Source organism: Astatotilapia calliptera, chromosome 19, assembly GCF_900246225.1.
Source record: "Astatotilapia calliptera chromosome 19, fAstCal1.2, whole genome shotgun sequence".
In the NCBI taxonomy this organism is placed as follows: domain Eukaryota; kingdom Metazoa; phylum Chordata; class Actinopteri; order Cichliformes; family Cichlidae; genus Astatotilapia; species Astatotilapia calliptera.
The window spans coordinates 28272878-28287682 of NC_039320.1; the positions used below are offsets into that span (position 1 = coordinate 28272878).

Consider the following 14805-nt stretch of genomic DNA (forward strand, 5'->3'; position numbering starts at 1 on the left):
TGATTTATATGGAATATGGCTGAAGTAAACTAAAGTCAGTCATTTGTTTAATAGTAACTTAACATTATATAATTCACACATAAAACTATGAATTGTAATTTTAAATGGTTTAAAAGCATGTAGAATAGCATATGTAGGCATATTTACTTCTTTTTTTTTTTTTTATCAAGAAGCAAAGACAAAAAGGAAAAAAAAGAAACAGGACAGGGTTCGGTGGCTGAATCATCCGTCCCCACCGATGCCAAAACCAAATCCACGCCCTTGGGGAGAGGTATTAAGACTTTTGATTGGGCAATACAGTGACAGTAGTGAAATTAATGAATGCTCTTCTTAACCTAGAAAATAAGACTTTCCCCTTCTGTTTCTCTCAGGTGCCTTCTAAGATGAAGCAGTACTGGTGTGGCTGGATGGGTGGAAAACACATCATTATGGTGCATGGAGACAAAGTATTTATTTTTTAGTATTTATTTATTTATTGTCATTGTCAAGAACAATGAAATTGCGTTTGGGGCTTCCATACAACCCCCCAAAAAAAAAAAAAAAGAAGAAGAAGAAAATAATAAATACCCCTTAAAACCCAAGTGTACATATTTAACCCAGTGTGACTCCAATGCAATAAGACAATCCTTAGCAATAATGTTCGTAGAAATTCAGACAAAGACCTGAGAAACATGACAAAATACAACAATGCACCCATTCAATATTATTGTACTGTGAGATATGATATCAGATATGATAGTTATCTATTTAAGAAAGAGGGGGGGGCAGGAGGGGGAAGAGAATAAAGATATGATGCACCAATGCAGACCAGTTCATTGCTATTAAGAAGTTGGATATGGTTATTGTCCGTGAGAGGGGGGCAGAGAGTTCAGGAGCCTCACAGCCTGTGGATACAGGCTGTTGGCCAGTCTGGATGTTCTGGCCTGTATAGACCTGTACCTTCTCCCTGAGGGCAGCAGATGGAAAAGGTGGCGCGCAGGGTGATGTTGGTCCCGCAGGATACTGTGCACCCTCCTCAGACAGCGAGTCTGAGGAGCGAGCATATATATTTAATCACTTAGGTGCAAATATACACAATCTGAACTATGAGCAGCGCGGACTGTGTTTTACTCTGATATATTTGCACTGCCTACAAACTGGGTGAGATGTTTTCATTATTATAAAGACAAAAAGTGACTTTGGATGACCTTTTACTGACTTAAGGAATCACAAAACTCATGGTTCTACACCTCAGGGAGTTATTGACTGCAAAGTATTACGCACAAGCCCTAACATTAAATGTTGTTTTTTCCCAAATTAAATAAATTTACAGAATCAAACACAGATTTGGACTTAACTAAATAGCACAATAGGACATATTAGTCCATGGTTTGATAATAAAACAATAAGAAATTAATAACACAGCTCTGATAGTTGATCACGTACTGAAGACCTGCCCCATGGAGGATAAGCAGCAGATAATGGATGGATGATGGTTCCACATTAAAAAAGGCATTTTCTGTAAACTTTCTGCTTTATATTTACAGGACAGTCTGAGCTCATATTTCTTTATTAGAACTGAGCCCCCAGGAGTCATGTTGGCAGGTTTCAGCAGCAGAAATGCAGAAAATAGAGTTGCTGTTGAAACTGCACTTCTTCTTATATTAAGTTTAAAATATATTTACATCTTTCATATATTAAGAGATCCCGGGGATTAAATGCGTATTTAAACTTCTTCACGCTAACAGAAAGGACAGCTCGTCGCTGTTCACGCAGTAGTGAAGCACCGACTTCCCCCAATAAAATAGCGCGGTACGAGGACGTCACTTCCTGACCGGTAGTTTTGCGGGAAGTTTGGTCCGTGTACAGTTTCTCCTACAGGGAAGCATAAACAACGAAGCGACGGTATGTTTCTGTCATACACGCATATATGTGTACGCTAACGGAACCAACCACAGCGACTCGGGAGCGTGTGCTGTCGGACGGCGTCATGTAGCGGGTCATGTAGGCGCTAATGTGACACACGGTTACTCACAAGACCGCGCAGTTAGCATGAGAGCTAACGAGCCTCGAAAGAACAACGCAAGGTGCGGGATTCGCACGACGCCATCGCTTTACTGTTTCTCTTTCTGTTGGTTTGAATGCTAACAGGCGGTTCGTGTCTCGTATAGGCTGCACACATTAGCAGGTGATGGGGAACTCAGGATGTGGTTAGCTAACTTCGGTACAGATAAAAACATGGTTCTGATGTGACCCGAAAAGTACAAGTTTCCATTTCTTGTTGTGTTTACAACGATGTTTAGCTTAGTTTTATTTTGGAGCTCTGCTTCCATCACGATGGAGCAGCACTAACGACCACCGTGGCGTGGCTGTGTGTGTTAGATGCCCCCTAAAGCCAAGGCGGCAGGCAGAGGCAGAGCCCCTGCCAAGAGGAAACTGGCAGAGGAGTTTCCTCCTGGAGAAGTGCTGAAGGACACCATGAAGAAGGAATGGAAGCTGGGGGCTCCGATCGGTCAGGGGGGCTTTGGGGTCATATACTTGGGTAAGAAAGACAATGTTATTTGTATGTTAGTTCTAGTTAACATCCGAGTTTGAGCTGCAAACTTTATATTGAATAAAAGTGAATAAAGATTTTAAGCATGTGTCAACCAAATACTGTAAATAATGAACATATTCCCTCTCATGTTTTCCCCAGCCGAGGAAAATTCTGCAAACCCCGTGGGTGCTGACGCTCGCTATGTCATCAAAGTGGTAGGACTAAGTTTGTTCCAGTCCAGGCATTATTACTCGTCACATACTTTTGTCTTTACTCACAGAAAAGTAGCTACCAAAGCCAACTCAACCTTTGTATTTTATGACATATCAATTTCTATTCTATAACACTTCCACTTTAGTTAAGCCCATCAAGAGTTAAGACTTAATTGGCAACATAAGTTCATTGGATTAAGTCCAGAAATAATTCACATACTGACAGGACTTGTTTGACTTGTTTGACTTGCTTTTCTGCTCTAATGTGCAGACTCATCAGTCTCTCCCATTTGACTCTGAGAATCGTCCGATTTATTTGTTCACTAACTGCAGCGATGCAGCCAGCACAGGCCTTGACCCTGGACCTTTCAGATGGCTCTGTCCAGTTGCTGGTCACTGAAGTGTCACGAGAAGTGATCACAGTGCAAACGTTGCAGCCAATAAGGCGCTTTCTGCACTGTGACCATTTCCCTGTTTCTATTCTTAAGGAGGAGAAACGGGGAGAAAAAGCCCGGGGATGCCCCATCACCCAAGATCTGAACTGAATCAGTGGCAACGTTTGAATCCAAATTTTACGTTTTTGGTTCAAATCATTGTCGAGATGTGAGGAGAGACGTACAGCAGCGAGCGTGGCCTGAATAAAAGCGCCGTCAGCTCCACTGTGCTGTAGCCCACTGCAGGCTCACATCTGCACGCTGCAGGCTCACATCTGCACGCTGCAGGCGTTGCTGTTAAAAAGTGACGTGATGGCTGTTGTGGGCCAAATGTAAAGCTCTACCTGTACTGTGTTTATTCCAACTTTAACTCTAATTATTTGTGCTGTCGCTGTCTGAAACAAACTGTGGAAGCTATTCAACATTTATTTAACATTTTAAATCTTTTTATTGAAACTGCAGCACGACCGCTTGCTGGGGCTCATTCCCAGCACGGACCTGCTCCTAACTGTCAGAGATGTAACAGTCTGTGAACCTGGATTTAAACACACAACCAGTTTTTGCACTTTTGTTTGTTTGTTTTTTAAATGTTTAAATGGAAGAGAAGGAACCGGCCTGCCGTGCTGTGAGCTGTACTCTGGATTGTTTCTTTTTTTTCTGCCTGTGAAGGGTGGAAACACAAAAGCCCGGTGTGCTGTTGTGGGTCTGCAGACCTAATGTACCTGTTGATCTGTCCACAGGAGCCTATTGACAATGGACCGCTTTTCTGCGAGCTCGCGTTTTACATGAGAGCTGCCAAGCCGGATCTCAGTGAGTCACATGATCAGACACTATAAACACACACACTGTCAGCGAGCCAAAGTTAGCCCTGCGATCATAACACAAGAGTCTCACCAGCAGGGCAAACAAATAAAAAGAGAGGCAAGTTTCTTAATTAAAAGATGGTGTTGCAGCCGAGGCTCAGAGGAGCCCTACAAAGGAAAGGAAGCGTTTGGTGGCAGCGCCGCCAGCCCTCGGGCCACCGCTTTGCATTTTATATAATAACAATCCAAATGTCAGTCTCCCCTGACGATTAACTGTTATATGACTAAGGAACCGAAGCCTCATATTTTATTCATGCTGGAGTCTCACGTTGTTGGTAAATATTTGTCCCAGCAGCAGATTAGCTCGCGGCCATATTGGCCACTTTCCCCCACTGATTTATACTCTTATTACTTGGAGTCTCACATCCATCACCCACTTAAACCAGCACCAGGCTTCACAGAGTTACTTCCTGTGTTGTTGATTTCATGTATGCACACATTAAAAGCTCATGTACGTGTCTGATACGTTTACTCTTGCCCTGCAGTTCAGAGCTGGATGAAGTCCAAGAAGCTGAAGAACCTGGGCGTGCCCCGGTACTGGGGCTCGGGTCGACATGAGAGAGGGGGTCAAAGGTAAGGGTGGGAGTGCTGGGGACGAGTCTCAGGTTGTAATGATGCAGCCCGTCTCTCCTCCCTCTGTGTGACGTGCAGTCGTTCAGGTTCAGCAGTTATATTTGGTGCACGCAGCTCGAGCTGTGCATCAACTGTGTTTGACTTTTCCTCCATGGTGTTTGCATGTTGCACACTGGATGGAGTCACACACAGATTTAAAGGAGAGGTGGGCATGATTACGCTGATTAGAGCCTGTGTTTTCCCAGCTCAGGTCTCTGCCTTCTATAGCAGACCTCACTCTGATTCATTCAGTGGATTACTTTGGCACCGCCTGATACCATGTAGTGGATCTCAGTAGTAGCACTTGTTACTGGTTTCATAAGGGCCCAGTGGCCTGATAAGGCATCAGCTTTGGTCCCGCCTGGGTCACATAGTTAGCACTATCCTCAGCCCTTGCATCACCTCTCCTGACCTCCTCTGTGCACTTATAGTAACTCCGATATTTAAGCTAATCTCCCTGTTTACGCCTTTTACAACTCAGTTTTTAATATTTTATTATTTTTTTTACTGTGTTAATGTCCTGAAAGCTCGATGAAAGAAAACACCAAATAAGAAGTAAAGTGAAACAGCTGCGTTCTCCTCACAGTAACAGGTAAAGCTGCAGCCTTTCTGACGCTCTGCTAACAAAGCTCTCTGTCCCAACCAGATACAGGTTCATGGTCATCGACAGACTTGGCACAGACCTGCAGAAGAAGTTTGAGGAATGCGGAAGGAGATTTCCCAGAAAGCTGGTCCTGCAGCTCGGCCTTCGACTGGTTGGTTTAGTCACGATGAAGTTGTTTCAGTCTGAATCACTTAGGTTGTAAACAGCAGGTCATGACCAACATCCTGAGGATGAACGTTGTTCGCAAACTGAAAATAACTGATGATGAGGGTCGAATAACAAGCGGTTTCATCCTCAGAGTTAGTGATGCACAGGGGAGGAAATGGGTTTTCCCAAAGAGACACACAAGTGTATTTTCAGTTGTGTTAATGATTGTGGGTCAGAAGCATTCTCCTGCTCATCCTGGAATGATTGTTTCTGCTTTTAAAGTGAGCTGAAACTGTAATCTGACACCGCTTTACGGAAACGCGAACGTCAGCAGATTTCCTGCACCTGTGCTTCCGATCGAAAATCCTTTGTTTGCATGAAAATACCAACAATGAAGTAATTTGTTTACACAGTCCAGTAAGACTTGTCACAGTGACACTGGATAGACTGTGAAATAGTCATTTACTGTGACTCTCTTTCTTGTTGGAAATCCCACGCTTCTCTTATAGCAGCGCGTCTCCCGTTCGCTCTAGTTTATTAAGATCTATGTGGAGGAGGTGAAACTTTTTCTGGTCAGACTCTCCTCTGCTCTGTGGTGCTCAGCCCGGCTACATCCCCTCTAAAAAAGACAAATGTTTATGTTCTGAAACTGAACGTAATGAATCGAGTTGCTAATAAAATCCTCGTAATGTGATCACAGGTTTGGCTTCACGTGGCTGCTGCTCAGTGAGGTGATGACGGGCTGAGCAGCAAACTGCACATTATATTTAAACCATGTAGTGTGATTACTTTGTACTAGGGTCTTGCTACATCACAGATGTGTCTGTACTCTGTATTTGATGGAGTATTTGTTCCTGTGCAGCTGGATACTCTGGAGTACATCCACGAGCACGAGTACGTGCACGCTGATGTGAAGGCGTCTAACCTCATGTTGAGTCACAGCGATCCCAACCAGGTCAGTTGGAGTTCCAGCGTGCTGACTGAAACTGTGACAGTTTACAAAGTGCCGCTGTGACCTGTGCATCGGCAGGAGGAGGAGCCTGGTTTTGGTTGGAACACACTCGCACTGCTTCATTAGATTCAATTAGGCTTTTGTGACGGGGGGAGGTGAAGCCAGAGTGTTCAGACGGGGGAGATTAGATGGCAGGAGCACAGAGCTGCAAATAAGGTGGGGGCAGGGGCAAATATTTAATTTGGAGATTAATAATGTATCATCGGTGGTGTTATTAAGGAGCTTTTTATAAATGACAATTTGGAAATCAGCCCCTCAGGATTTTAATATTGGCTCTGGTTGTTTTTCCTGCTCTTCCTCGGAGGTGGTGAATGTAGGTTTGCTTTTATTGCTCTACATTTCTTTATTAAAGCCACAGAGAATATAAGCACAATGCAAACTGAGGAATAATAAAGTGCTATGGAGCTGGAATTAGAATTGAAATCGTGTGTCTCCTGTCTGTGTACAGTCAGTGAACGCTGCTAAAACATGGATTAGTACTGTGTGTATGTGTGTGCATGCCTGAATCTTTGTGTTTGCCAACTGTAGGTTTACTTGGTAGATTATGGACTGGCCTATAGGTACGCACCTGAAGGTCTGCCCAAGGAGTACAAGGAAGACCCCAAGAAATGTCACGATGGTACCATCGAGTTCACAAGCATCGACTGCCACAAAGGAGCATGTAGGTGCAAACGTACGCGAGTAGTCATGACGCCCAACATGGTGTACAAAACCAGAGTGGTAATCTGAAAGAGTCGGCAGGCTCTGATGTTTTTAACCATGAACAGGAAAATCAGTGTGAACCGATTTCAAACCATTTTAGTGAGGACGGTTTGGAACAGCTGGGCTGTTTCCTCCCCATTTAAACTGGGATTCAGTACGCACCATAGAGTGTAGAGTGTGACACGGCCCCACGTTCGCCCAGAGACCGAAACAGTACCCATGTTTGTTTTGCTGTGCAGTCAGAGCACTTTAACACGGCAGTGTGCTGGACTGACTTACCTTTGGGGCCGCAGTCGTAGTACTGAGTGTGTTCAGCCACAGCGTTGTTGCTCCAGCTGAAGTTTGCCAAAGAACAACACTGATACTGATTGGTGTTCCTCATCTCGTACAACGTGGAAATAACCTGGATGCTATTATGTACATAAGTGTCTGATATTGCTAATGTTGCTACGTGCGCCATGTTTGCTAACAGCCGCGTCCAGGCGCAGCGACCTGGAGATCCTGTCCTACTGCATGGTTCAGTGGCTGTGTGGCCGGCTGCCCTGGGAGGACAAGTTGCAGGACCCGCTGTACGTCAGAGACGCCAAGATCCGGTATGTGAAACTGAGCACAGAGCCTGGGTGCTCCAGTCAGCAACACGTTGCCGTTTATACAATTCTACAGTATGTTTTATTATTTACATTTTTGTTTTGTGTTGTACAGTTCACACAGATTGATGTGTATTAAAGAAAGTTGTGTAACGTTTTCACCTCCAGGAGTCAAGAAAACATAAGCGAGTTCATGGCCAAGTGTTTCTCCTCTCAAGACAAACCAGGTGAGACAGACTGACAGCGGCGGCTCTGTGGCTGCGATGGACCAGCGCTGAGCTGGTCACACTGACGTGCCTCACCGTATTATTCATATACTGTAGACTTTTGTACACTTGTCACATCATGAATGCTCATGTCTTGATCTGGTTGTGAAAACCACAATGCCCTGCATAATCCCACAGTCTGAAACCGTGTGACTTCAAATCATATCAAGTTCATGATTAGTCGAACATTTTACCTTTCCATTATTTTAAGTGTTTAAGGAGTTTAAGTTGCCTTGGAGTTGTTGTCAGCTATGATCAGTACTGTTAGTGTTCTTTGATAAGGTTTGTGTGTTACAGCAGCATCATCAGTAAAGTGTGAGTTGATTCGTTTCGTCCGTTCCTGGCTGCTCTCATGTGTTTCTAACATGATTCAATTCAATTTTATTTATATAGCGCCAAATCACAACAAAAGTGGCCTCGAGGCGCTTCATAGATACAGAGAAAAACCCAACAATCATATGACCCCCTATGAGCAGCACTTTGGCGACAGTGGGAAGGAAAAACTCCCTTTTAACAGGAAGAAACCTCCAACAGAACCAGGCTCAGGGAGGGGCGGGGCCATCTGTCTCCCCTTTGGGGAGAGGGGAGGAAGACAGGATAAAGACATGCTGTGGAAGAGAGACAGAGGTTAATAACAGATATGATTCAATGCAGAGAGGTCTGTTAACACATAGTGAGTGAGAAAGGTGACTGGAAAGGAAAAACTCAATGCATCATGGGAATCCCCGGCAGCCTATGTCTATTGCAGCATAACTAAGGGAGGATTCAGGGTCACCTGGTCCAGCCCTAACTATATGCTTTAGCAAAAAGGAAAGTTTGAAGCCTAATCTTGAAAGTAGAGATAGTGTCTGTCTCCTGAATCCAAACTGGAAGCTGGTTCCACAGAAGAGGGGCCTGAAAACTGAAGGCTCTGCCTCCCATTCTACTTTTAAATACTCTAGGAACAACAAGTAGGCCTGCAGAGCGAGAGCGAAGTGCTCTAATAGGGTGATATGGTACTACAAGGTCATTAAGATAAGATGGGGCCTGATTATTTAAGACCTTGTATGTGAGGGGCAGGATTTTGAATTCAATTCTGGATTTAACAGGAAGCCAATGAAGGGAAGCCAAAACAGGAGAAATCTGCTCTCTCTTTCTAGTCCCTGTCAGGACTCTTGCTGCAGCATTTTGGATTAACTGAAGGCTTTTCAGGGAGTTTTTTGGACTTCCTGATAATAATGAATTACAGTCGCCCAGCCTGGAAGTAATAAATGCATGAACTCCAGCTGTTGCGCACATGTCTGAGAACAGAATCACCAATTACCAGAGTTTGACCCCCGGCGGGTGTGTCGCCGAGTGGGGAAAAACGGTTAGACACATGAACGGGTTGGTGGTGTACCTGGGGCTGCTGTTTAGGACTATGCTTCCTCCTCACCGTGACCCAGCCGCCCTCTTTCCCCAGCTGCTTGGGGTCTGCCGGGAAACAGCTAGCGGGGCCTACGCTATCTTCGGCTGCACCAGCTACAGAGGCCTGGCTAGCTATGGGTGAATGAAGGGTGCGAAGCCGAGTCTCCAATTCAGTAATCCTGGCCTCCAGAGCTGCAAATATGCTACATTTGTTACAGATATCATTACTGCTAAAGGAGGCCGAGGAGTAACTAAACATCTGACACAATGAGCAAGAAAGTGCAGGAGGGACAGGAGAAGTAGCCATGTCGCTCGAGTCGGCTACGAGCTAAGCTAAGCTAGCGAAACAGTACAGAGACAGTGAGTGAATACTTTGGCTATAAGTTAGGTAGTGAGTACACAGACAGTGTGCTTCGGATGAAGCACGTGAAGATTATACTATGAAAAAAGAATGTATTTAAAAGTTTTTAATTAAATTGCTAAGCAGATAAGCTACTCAGAAACACCACTGTGTTTGAGCAGGAACAGGAAGTGATACTCTACCACAGAGCGAGCGAACGCCAAGTGACAGCGCCACTTGGTGTTCTTCCTTTTGAGCAGTGACCACCTGACCTCTCACTGGGATAGAAGTACAGGCCACAAGCTGCGGCAGTAAATGGCAACATTGTTGCCCGACTGTGCTAAAAGTTGCCTTTTAATGTTGGTGCTTTGACCGGAAGGCAGCGTGTCGGTTCAGAGGAGACGTCGCACCTCCGTCCTTCTGCTGTGCTGAGCACGAGCAAACTGTTGTTTTCTGCTCCGTGTGTGTGTGTCTGTGTGTGTGCGCCAAGTCTGAAGAAAGTCCCACCACACAACATTTAGCCTGACGTTGACATCTGAATGCAACACACTATGGTGACAACAGTGGGGGGGGGGGCTTGTGTTTAAGTTATGACTTTGTTTATGAAGTGTTTGATGAAAATAACATGGATGACCTGATGGTCTCGAACGAGCAAGAAGGTGTGAGGGTTCTGATGAGCGGGCTTCTCCTTGTGTTGCAGATGAGATACAGCGGTTCATGGAGGAGGTGAAGTCTCTGGGCTACACAGCCAAACCACCCTACGACAAGCTGCGCTCTATCCTGCAGGCTGGACTGAAGACCATCGGTCCTAAAGAGGACGGCAAGCTGGAGTTCACCTCTGCCAGTGGAGCAGCGGCGCCTCCCACCAAGGTCAGCGCTCCTACTTGTTTCTAGAGGGAAGCGAGAAAATGCAGTATTTGAGCTCGAGCCTGTGGGGGTGTACACCTCTGACTTACCGTCGAATTATTTTCCTCATTTAGTCGACTAAGAAATGAACAACTGTCGCTTCATCATAATTACTTCTAACTTTGTTTGGTGATGACAGGAGTAACTGTCTCATGGTTTCAGGCATCATTGTGTCCAGTTCACATCTATGAACTGTATAATATGTAGTTGTTGTGCATCCTCTGCATTAACTCATCCACCAGTTCACTTTGTTCTCGGTTAGTGTCCATCCTCCAGCTGTCTTTATGGTCGAAGGGTTAGTGTGTAGGCTCCTATAGATGACACATTTGATGTCCATTCCAGGGACTGCTCACAGTCCCCTCCCCCAACACCTCGGGGTCGCCTGTCTCTTCAGATTGTTGTGGTCATAGGGGCGTGTCCAGAATGAAGCGATGCCACATGGTTTGATGAAATGCCAAGTCTGGTATTATGGCCGATGCCACTCGGGCTCCGTGGTGCTGGGTAGTGATCACAAGGCCTGGATGTCGAGTCTTGATTGTTTTGTCAGAGACATTCACACCAGTAACCTTGTGGACGGCTCTTATAGTGCTCGTCGTGTTCCTCCTCGCACAAAGAAACAGATACTGTTCCTGCTGATGGGTTAGGGACCCCCCAGGGGGGTTATGGCTGTGCTGGGCGACACGGCAGACCTGGCCGTGGCTGGACTGGCTGTGAAGCCTGGTATCTCCTCATGCTAGTGCTTTGGGAGTTGTCTCGTTGTTGCCCCTCTAGTGCACCTGTTGTTAATTTCATTAAGACCAAAGCAGCTGAACTGGAGTCATTAGCATTGCTGTCTTTGCCTCAGCTGATAAGAAGTTTCCCTTCATGTGTCTGCATGCAGCAGCCCGTCTCTGACTGTTCTCAGTGCTGGTGCTCATCAGGACAAACATCATCGCCTCTGTACGTGATGCTGGAGCTCTCAGCTACAACCTAACATTTATGTGTTACTCCCCCTGACTCTCTCTGTCCCCCTCCACCCCCTCGCTCTCTCTGTCCTCCTGTCTCTCCCTCCACCCCTCCCCTGTCTCTCTCTCACTCTCCCCCCCCTCTCTCTCTCCCCTGTCTCTCACCCCCCCCCACTGTCTGTCTCTCCCCTGTCTCTCACCCCCCCCCCTGTCTCTCTCTCCCCTGTCTCTCCCCCCCCCCCCCACTGTCTCTCTCTCCCCTGTCTCTCACCCCCCCCCCACTGTCTCTCTCTCACCCCCCCCACTGTCTCTCTCTCACTCTCTCCCCCCTCTCTCTCTCACCCCCCCACTGTCTCTCTCTCCCCTGTCTCTCACCCCCCCCCCCACTGTCTCTCTCTCACCCCCCCACTGTCTCTCTCTCACTCTCTCCCCCCTCTCTCTCTCACCCCCCACTGTCTCTCTCTCACTCTCTCCCCCTCTCTCTCACCCCCCCACTGTCTCTCTCTCCCTGTCTCTCACCCCCCCCCACTGTCTCTCTCTCCCCTGTCTCTCACCCCCCCACTGTCTCTCTCTCCCCTGTCTCTCACCCCCCCCCCCACTGTCTCTCTCTCACCCCCCCACTGTCTCTCTCTCACTCTCTCCCCCCTCTCTCTCTCACCCCCCCACTGTCTCTCTCTCCCCTGTCTCTCACCCCCCCCCCCCCACTGTCTCTCTCTCACCCCCCCCCCTGTCTCTCTCTCACTCTCTCCCCCCTCTCTCTCTCACCCCCCCACTGTCTCTCTCTCACTCTCTCCCCCCTCTCTCTCACCCCCCCACTGTCTCTCTCTCCCCTGTCTCTCACCCCCCCCCCACTGTCTGTCTCTCCCCCCCCCCACTGTCTCTCTCTCACTCTCTCCCCCCTCTCTCTCTCACCCCCCCCACTGTCTCTCTCTCACCCCCCCTCCCCTGTCTCTCACTCTCTCCCCCTCTCTCCCCATTTTTCTCTCCCCCCGTCTCTCAACCCCCCTCCCCCTGTCTCTCTCTCACCCCCCTCCCCCTGTCTCTCTCTCACCCCCCTCCCCCTGTCTCTCACTCTCCCCATCTCCCTCTCTCTCTCTCCCCATTTTTCTCTCCCCCCGTCTCTCAACCCCCCTCCCCCTGTCTCCCTCTCATCCCCCCCCTGTCTCTCTCTCACCCCCCCTCCCCTGTCTCTCACTCTCTCCCCATCTCCCTCTCTCTCTCCCTCTCTCCCCCCCGTCACTCCCCCACGTGCTCTCTGTGCATATGGAAGCTGCCACTGGGGACGTGGTGTTGCCAGCCGAAGGGTTACTGGGCCCTGGTGCTTGTTATTGTATGTAATTATCCCGCCAATCTGTTCACCTCAGTGGGTGCCGCATGGTGATCATGAGGTAGCAATTGTCAAAATGGAGGCAAAAATGGAAAGGGGGGCAGTGGGCGGAGTCTCGTTACACAGGCCCAGAAAGGACGGCGGCGGATGGAGGAGCTGATTGCCTGTGATAAGCGCATCGCTCTCTCTGGGGGCACCTGTACTTCCTGAGGACATACCGTGTTTGCTTTGACAGACATAATAAGTTTATGAAGAACTCTTCAGCAGCCGTCGTGTTTGTGGAAGCTCTACAAAGTACATTTCACCTTGAATGAACCCAGGTCGGTCCATGTTGTAGTCGATGCAGAGTGTCACAGCCCTACATCAGGAGAGTAATGGCGACAGTCAGATTCTAGTGCATGACATGTTTCCTGTGGGGAGTCTCTGGGATTTCCTCATACCTGTGATAGAACTTCACGTAGCAGTTTTCCAGCACAGAGTTTGAGTGCTGAGGAGAGTCTATAATGAGGAGCTCAGGGTCAGTGAGACGCACATAATCATCAGTGCACGCCTGGATCGACTGTTTGCATCCATCATAAAGCTGCAAGGATGTTGTGGCTGCTGTTGGCTGAGACTGCGAGCTGCTGGCTTCTTCGGTTTGTGTCATTTACATGTGTGTGTTTCCTGTTAACAAAGGCTAGATGGGCATGCACATTGTAGGCTTGTTAAACACCTCAGATTATGCTAAATGATGATTCTGGATGAACTACAGTGTTTCTTCTTGCCTGTGCCCCCTCCTCACAGCAGATGCCCCTCCCTGAGCCGGGGGCCAGGTTTCTTCCTGTTCAGTTTTCCTTCCCACTGTCACTGTGTGGTTGTAGCATCTTTACCGTACAGAATAACTTAGTGTGAGGCGATGGTGGTGATTTGGCACTATATTAATACAGTTCAGTAAAAATAGAATTAAATCTCAATTTATGGCATGAGGCAGTTTGACAGTAATTATCTATGTGGGAAATATTCATGTTTATTCACATTTGTTCTTGATTTAACATATTCTGTAGAAACAAACTGTACAGGACCCACAGTGGACTCCCAGGTTTAAAGTAATGTCTTTTAGTCAACATCAACACACCGACTGGTGCTTCTCTTCATATTTATCGTGTTTCTCTCTCTGTAGAAGACGACCAAAAGAAAGATGGCAGCGGATAGAGCGGAGGAGAGCGAGGTGGATTCGAGTCCCGTCAAGAAAAAGAGAGTCACAAAGAAGAACGGTTGGTTTCCTCTTCAGCGTGCACCAGTTTTTGTCAGTGTATCTCTAAATAGAGTAACTGAAGCAGAGGCTATGAATGAAAACTACATGACAACATTTGGGTTAAACGATTGACAGCCTGCTGAATTTAACTTTGCAGACAGACCAAAGAAAAGTCCCCAAAAGACTCTGAAATCCAGGAAGGTGCCCAGCAGTGACCCCAAATCCAGACTTGTGGAAATGGGAACCCAGACATCACCTGGACTTGCCCAAAAATCCAGAGGCAGACCCAAGAAAACGAGCACCTGAACATCCACCTCACTCCTCCTCTCAGGCTTTTATGTTGGATTTACTTTGGGCTGTTACACTGTTACACTGTGCTAATAGATGCTGATGTTTGATTGCATTGTAACAATAAAGAGATAACGACATTGATCGGTTGTTCTTATTAAAACTTCTGGGACAAAGTGTGAAGAAGCTCAAACTTCAGTTGTCCTGTTGCTTTTTTATGGCAAGCTTGAGGAACTCAGTGGCACATGAATTAAGAACGAGTCCATAGATGGCGCTGTCTTTAAACTGGGGGTAAAGAAATGGTTTCCCACTTGTCTGCAGATGCTGAACAATAATCGGATTGCTGTATCAGAGAGCAACTTGGGGTTGGTATCTGTCCCAAGGATACTTGGAGACTGGATCGAACCTCCCACCTTCTGATTAGAG

The 14805-nt window shown here is 47.0% G+C and overlaps 1 protein-coding gene across 3 annotated transcripts; it reads left to right on the top strand.

Moving 5' to 3' along the window:
• Nucleotides 1–1796: 1796 nt before the first annotated feature.
• vrk1 (VRK serine/threonine kinase 1) lies at nt 1797–14523 on the top strand. 3 transcript variants are annotated; one of them, XM_026152709.1, is made up of 13 exons: nt 1797–1884; nt 2362–2521; nt 2675–2730; nt 3902–3971; nt 4510–4597; nt 5283–5391; nt 6250–6342; nt 6928–7060; nt 7574–7694; nt 7857–7915; nt 10381–10550; nt 14017–14110; nt 14249–14523. In XM_026152709.1, the coding sequence occupies exons 2-13, from the start codon at nt 2362–2364 to the stop codon at nt 14395–14397; spliced, it is 1302 nt and encodes a 433-aa protein (XP_026008494.1). In that variant the 5' UTR covers nt 1797–1884; the 3' UTR covers nt 14398–14523. The 3 variants fall into 3 exon arrangements, with proteins under 3 accessions (XP_026008494.1, XP_026008495.1, XP_026008496.1); XM_026152710.1 differs by lacking the exon at nt 1797–1884 and adding an exon at nt 1923–2066; XM_026152711.1 differs by lacking the exon at nt 1797–1884 and adding an exon at nt 2108–2167.
• The last annotated feature ends 282 nt before the right edge of the window (nt 14524–14805 follow it).